Source organism: Phoxinus phoxinus (genome assembly GCF_949152265.1).
Source record: "Phoxinus phoxinus genome assembly, chromosome: 9".
NCBI lineage: Eukaryota > Metazoa > Chordata > Actinopteri > Cypriniformes > Leuciscidae > Phoxinus > Phoxinus phoxinus.
Genome location: NC_136884.1, coordinates 9,643,856 through 9,650,576, shown reverse-complemented (window position 1 = coordinate 9,650,576; position 6,721 = coordinate 9,643,856). Strand labels below are relative to the sequence as shown.

The following is a 6,721-nucleotide window of genomic DNA, read 5'->3' as shown; positions in this document are numbered from 1 at the left end:
TATGTATTGTTACAGGATGATTGCGGAAAGGTTAAGGGAATGTTAATGGGTACGTTGTGGGTTCTGCTGAGACACACAACAAAAACTAATATGATTCTAAAGTGACATAATTTCAAATAATTATTTTGATTAAAGACATGATGCCTTTTTTAGGAACAATATGCACCAATGAATTGTTCACAATGCAGAAACATGCTTTAAGGAAGAAAATAAGGTCAATTTTGAGATTATGTTGACTTTATGATAAACACATTCGAGTTAGAACTCATAAGTCAAAAATAAATAAACAAATAGATAAACAAAGATGTTGTTCTAACATAATGGCATTTTCTACAGTAAAGCTTTGAAGTACTACGCTTCCCTTGTGTGTTTCTGATTAAAAAGGGATATTCGATGAGAAAAAAAGAAAACTAGGACTTGAAGGAACTTGTATCAGAATGCTAAAAGAGTTATGTAATATTAGAGCATGGTTGCAGAATGGTTAAGGGAACATAAGAGCACAACTTAAAACAAATGTTCTAGAGATGCAAACAATGAAACTAATATCCCACATGGCCTAAGTGATGTCATGAAAAGCAAGCTATTATTTTGATTAAAGAATTTATGACAATTTGGGGAGAAATTTTGAGCCAAAACATGCACCAATGAATCATTCAAAATAATACCATGCATTAAGGAAGTAAACAGTGTCAATTTCGATTTTATGTTAACTGTAATTAGAATAAAAAAAAACAGGTCTGATTGAATAGAGATGACAGGAATTATTGTAAAAATTAAGTTAAATAGATAACAAAGAAGTTGTTCTAACATAATGGCATCTTCTATAGTGACATTCAGAGATCTTTTGAGCTCACCTCTGTTTATTGAAAGGACTTCCAAACGTGATGTTTTCCTCTACGGTGGCGTTCAGCAGCCATGACTTCTGCGTTGCGTAGGCCACGGAGTACCTGTTTTTACTGAGCCGCGACAGGTCGAGAAAGAGAGGAAGAAGGAAAGAATTGATAAGCTGGAAATGTGGAAAAACACCCATCACAGCAAACACTAATGTTTCTGCTATGAAATGAAGGAATAAACCTGGTTAATGATGAGATTAAAGCTTAAATGCAGGGAGACCTTCACGGTGAAAGCTGATCTGTGTTTTACAACATTTTCTCCTGTCCTTTCTTATTCAGAGACTGTAGTTTTAATAGCTACAAAACCAAAAGGTAAACCACATGATCTCAAGAACAGCCTCTTGTTTGACAGAACAGATCTGTTGTTCTTTCCATTGGAGAGGTCCAGCTTTAACTTATCCAAATATTGTCAGAAATCAATATCTGTACAAGAAACCACCAGTGTGTCCAAGAGAGGTGAAGACTCCCGGCATTTTTAAACACTTTGCACTGCACATCTCACAAAAACAAACAACACCACCCATTTTATTGAAGCCAGAGAAATGTAAAGGAAGGGATTTGTAAATGAATGCGGGGGTGGGGGGTGGTGGGTGGAGGGGATGAGGGCACATCTGCTGAAAGAGTTCGCAAACGGGTGTACCTCCGATCTTCATGAGACAGCTCTGTATCGTGCCCGCTGCAAGTCGACATTATAGAACATCAACACTGCTAGTTAGCAGTTGGCAAACCAAGAATCTTTAGTCTAGGCCATTTGAATTTGACTAACTTTGGCCATTTTTATGTTTTGGTTTATAGAGGTCACTGTGTGGCATGTAAGCATGTGAAGACCTCTGGTGAAATACCTTATGTTCCCATCGAAGAGTATCTCACAATCAGGCATCCTGATTTAGTGCACCATTGGGGAAGAGGACACAGAGAAACAAACACACACACACACATACGTGACCAGCGTTAGTTGTGCATCAGGACACATGCCGTTCTGTAAGAACACTGACAGACTCTCCTCATGAGGTGGATAGCGAAAAGTGATATTTTGAACTATATCTGGTCTCCACAAACTTTTAGTTTCAGTAATATATTAGTGGAGAGCAATGTCATTGTCATTAGAGAACCTGAAACTGGTAAACTCATTGCACTGTAAGCAAAGACAGCAGTGCCTGACATACTGAGACTGAATTCACAACTTGTATCAAATAACAGTTTAATTCAATATTGCAAATTGTCTTAAAGTGCTCTTATTATACTTTTTCAGTTATTACCTTTTATGTAGTGCGCTATATAGCTGTTTGTGAATGTAAAAGATCTGCAAAGTTAAAAGATTCAGAATTTCCAGAAACGAGTCGTCAGTAACTCCAGTCTTACTTCCTGCACGATTCAGATATGTTGATGCCCGTTCTATTTCTGACATGCACGCTAGGTGACAGACTGTTAAATCTGACCAATCAGAGCAGAGTATCTCTCTGAAAGGAGGGGTTTAGGGAGACTGGATCCTTTGAACCGTACGAAAAGAGGTGATGCTGCTATGTAAATTATGAGAATATTACAGTGTTGTGTTTTTTTTTGTTTTACTTTGGATACATATAAACCTATTGCAGAAGCAAAATTAGGAACCTTTAAAATAGCATAATAGGGGCACTTTAACAAAAAATTTTTCCTCCATATTATTGTGAACTGAATGCAAATATAAACTGTACAATTACAGTGGACCCGAAAAATTATTTTGTAAATGTCCATACAATAAAAGTCACTGGGGTTCAAAATAACACTGGGCTCCATTAACTTTCATTGTATGGACATTTTTCAAAATGTCTTCTTTTGTGTTCCACAGAAGAAATTTAAAAATGTTTGGAATGACATGTAAATGCAGACCGAATTCTCATTATTATAGAGAATTGTCATAATTATTTTACTGTAAGCCACACTTAAAATGAATGCTATTGCATTGGATAAAAAATACAAAGACTACAAACTTAAACAACTAAGATTTCCTCTGGTATTTCTGCTGTAATTATGACAACGCCTATTGTTTTCAAACTTTTTATTAACAGAAACCAATAGTGCTGATATATTAAATTCAATTTATTAACCACAATTCATATTGTGACTGCCAAGATTCTGATTCTGTATTTCTTCAATAAAAACAATAGTTATCGAGAGGGGGGGAAATAATCTGATTTCAGTTTGCATCCTGGTTTTTAGCATTTAAATTAAGTTGAAAACCACTGCACTAGTACCATCTATTTTATCCACTAAAAATAATATTTGGACCAGCTGGTTAAAAGTAATCGCAAAAACAAAATGGCTCTGAAAACTTTGGTTAGTTATGAGAAAATGTTTTCAGATGCAAAAGCATTTAGATGGTTTAGCATTTAGTTATCTAATGCGATTCACATCTTAAAATATAATTTCGGAGCCACTGTGAATGTATATAAATATTTAGCATGTGGATCTGCTAGGCTTTGCTTAAAAATGAGAGAGAGACCATCCCCAGCATGGAGATGGAGATATTCACAGAAAGAAAAGCCCTTGTGTTCCCTTGTGTGCTGATAACGCAGAGGACAGAATGACACGTGGGAGAAAAAGACAGAAGAAAGATAGAAAAACACATAGCCAGTGTAAGAGTAATGCATAGAGTAAGACACACATACACTAACACACAAGAGTAAGACGGTCCTCACACACATCTGTGTATGTACACCACGGTACATACATCATAATAATAGCGGATGCGATTCACAGTGGGATATTTTTGTGCATGTGTGTCTGTACAGATGAAGACTTTGATTAGCATCTGATGAGTCTGGAATGCAGATGTACTCCCCTGTTTTCTGCTACATAAACACACACTTTCAACTGCTTTAGGGGATCACAACAGGCAGGAATGGCCCCTTTGAGTTTTAATGCCAGTCCATAATGTTCATAAACACTTCTGCAAAATAATACATGATAGTATTTTCAACAATAATTAAGCAACTTTTTCTCTCACTTGCTCCAGAAGACTTTCCCACTGATCGTCTGCATCTCCCCCAGCATAGCCAATAGCAGAGAGGATTTCCCACAACCCACCTGGCCCACAATCATGGTCAGCTGACCTGAAGAGGAAAACGAGATGAAGGTTAATCGCAGTTTTATATGAACAGGTTTTGCCCTTACGGACAGGTTTTATTGATGTTCACTTTATCTGTTTCATCGGCAGGCTAGTTAGTGCTCAGCTCAATATAATGAGGCTATCAAACCACTAAACCTGAGCCAAGACATTACGTACTGAAAGTTTGTATTTTATAACATAACGTAAAAAATACAAAGCATTGATTGTAAATTAGTAGTGAACAATGTGTACCTGTAGGGATTCGGATGTTGATATCCGACAACGTCGACAAGTTGCTTCCCCATGTGAAGAAACCATCATTCACCTGAATGAGACATGTGACAATAACAAATATAAACAGAAACCAAGGGTTAGCATGATGGAAAGAAACCAGCACTCATGTGATGTGATCTTTTCATCTCTGCGCGTACAAGCTACTTCTGTCTGAAGACATTTACATCATCTGGATGTTTTCTGAATTCTATTTTCCAAATGTTTGTTTATCATAATGATAACACTCCCATCCATCAGAGCAGCACAGTAGACCAGAACAGCATACTGGGAAATGAGAGAACGCTGAACAATCAAAAACATCTGTGAGAACAAGAGAGCGAGAGAGAGAAAGGGTAAAATGGGAGTAATGCTTGAGAATGACTGAAGTGAAGGAGTGTAAATGTCAGAGTAGATTAGACCATATTCATAACAAAGTGAGTGGATGTGACAGTAGGTCACTGTGGGAGAATCCATGAGGATATGTGTATATGTGTGTTTACTAGACTCTATAGATAAGAACCAGCGACATAAAGAAAAAAAATACTGGAACCAAATGATTCCATTACTTATTCATCCCAAAATCGGAACCGCTTAAAGGAGAACTCCGGTCAATTTTAACATTGAGCTCAATTTTTAGTAAATTTGGAGTGCTGTCAATACAGAGAACAACGACAAAAATCGGTGTTGCCTACACCGTGTTATCCTATTTTTAAAATTTACACCCTATTGACTTGAATGGGGCAAGTTTTAAACCTGCTTTTATCCTCTTAACATCTTTGATGTGTCATTACAAGTGCCCAGCCATGTTGAGGGATTCCTTCAGAGTGAACACGAGTGAATCTGACTGCAGTAGATGTGAAAGATATGAATAAAAATGATGTTATTTCAGCCAGCGCAAATACCTGTATTTAGTTCCTGTTTTCGGTGGAAGTCCAAAGTAGTCGATTGTCGAGTTCACGCGCGTGATCATAGTAACTAAACCTATGCGCGTGAACTCGACAATCGACTACTTTGGACTTCGACCGAAAACAGGAACTAAATACAGGTCTGTGCGCTGGCTGATATAACATCATTTTTATTCATATCTTTCACATCTACTGCAGTCAGATTCACTCGTGTTCACTCTGAAGGAATCACTCAACATGGCTGGGCACTTGTAATGACACATCAAGGATGATAAGACTAAGAACTGGTTAAGTTTAAAACTTGCCCCATTCAAGTCAATAGGGTGTAAATTTTAAAAATAGGATAACACAGTGTAGGCAACACCGATTTTTGTCGTTGTTCTCTGTATTGACAGCACTCCAAATTTACTAAAAAGTGAGCTCAATGTTAAAATTGACCGGAGTTCTCCTTTAACACTTTAACAAAGTCCTCATTCTTACCTCATAAATATATGCATCAGAACTACTTTAGACTTTGAAATCATGGCATTCGTCATCAACCATGTATAAGAATCATCAATTAACTTTTAAATGTGATTTTATGTTTTTAAGTGTAGCTACTACGTTTAGGGTTACAACTCTTTCCAGTTGTCCAGTCTTTGTCCATTAATCTTTTAAAATTACAAAAAAAAATAATGAATGCAGTTGTTAAGGAATCCGAATCATTAAGTCCAATCAGAATCTCAACCAGAATCATTAAATTTACGATTCCCACCGCTAGTCCGGAGGGATGGTGAAGGAAGTGGACCCTCCGGGGACCGAGAGACAGAGGCGAAACCAAAAAAAATAAACACTTAAATTAATGTTCTTCTGATTTTTAGTCCTGGTTTTTCTTCTCGTGAGAATCCCAAACTGCACTCAGAGGGAAGCTGAACCCAAACCACCATGTCTGAGAAACTGTCACAAACCCCATATGGCGGACTTTAAACCAGCTGAGAAAGGAAAGAAAATGCTCAGTGTGTGTGTGTGTGTGTGTGTGTGTGTGTGTGTGTGTGTGTGTGTGTGTGTGTGTGTGTTAAAAAAAGGGGATTAAACACTTCCTCTTGCAGAGTAGGAGTAAAACAACCTATTGGCCATGACTTAAAGGTTACTGGCATCTGGATGAGAACATGCAGACCCTGAGCTGTCTTAATGAACTTTGGCACGTGCTCTGCGAGCGAGAAGTGCCTGAGAATCAGTGCTGATGGGGTCTTTGGCGAGGATAGTGACGTCTGACCTGTACAGCGACGTCTTCGGTCTCCGTGGGCCGCAGCTGCCTGCGCATGGGCTGCTCGTAGTTATCCATACGATAACGCCCCTTCCTGTTGATCGCCTTTGTCTATACCATGATAAAGAGAAAAAGAGAGATTAAGGGAAAACTTAAGGAAAAAGATTCACAAATATTTTTCATCTAAATTCCTTTTAGGAGTTTGACAGCTCCTGGTCACTAGGAACTCATTGTATTGAACAGATTCTTCATTTGTGACATGCATACTGTATCATTTTGGATCAGAAAAAAAATATTTTAATTCAAACAATGAATG

At 37.7% G+C, this 6,721-nt stretch overlaps 1 protein-coding gene across 15 annotated transcripts in view; it reads right to left on the bottom strand.

Annotated features, from left to right (window-relative positions):
• Positions 1 to 6,721, bottom strand: part of abcc9 (ATP-binding cassette, sub-family C (CFTR/MRP), member 9) — a 36,895-nt gene that overhangs the window by 16,902 nt on the left and 13,272 nt on the right. For 7 of the 15 annotated variants that reach the window (XR_013798890.1, XM_079622824.1, XM_079622820.1 and 4 more), the window contains exons 15-20: positions 6,415 to 6,516; positions 4,234 to 4,306; positions 3,880 to 3,985; positions 1,736 to 1,774; positions 1,534 to 1,569; positions 855 to 956 (exon numbers count right to left, since the gene is read on the bottom strand). Coding sequence is in view for 14 of the 15 variants with exons in the window: in XM_079622824.1 (XP_079478950.1) it covers positions 855 to 956; positions 1,534 to 1,569; positions 1,736 to 1,774; positions 3,880 to 3,985; positions 4,234 to 4,306; positions 6,415 to 6,516 (458 nt within the window). In the remaining variant the exon portion in view is untranslated. The remainder of the gene's footprint in view (positions 1 to 854; positions 957 to 1,533; positions 1,570 to 1,735; positions 1,775 to 3,879; positions 3,986 to 4,233; positions 4,307 to 6,414; positions 6,517 to 6,721) is intronic. The other 8 variants (XM_079622821.1, XM_079622825.1, XM_079622829.1 and 5 more) reach the window with 2 other exon arrangements.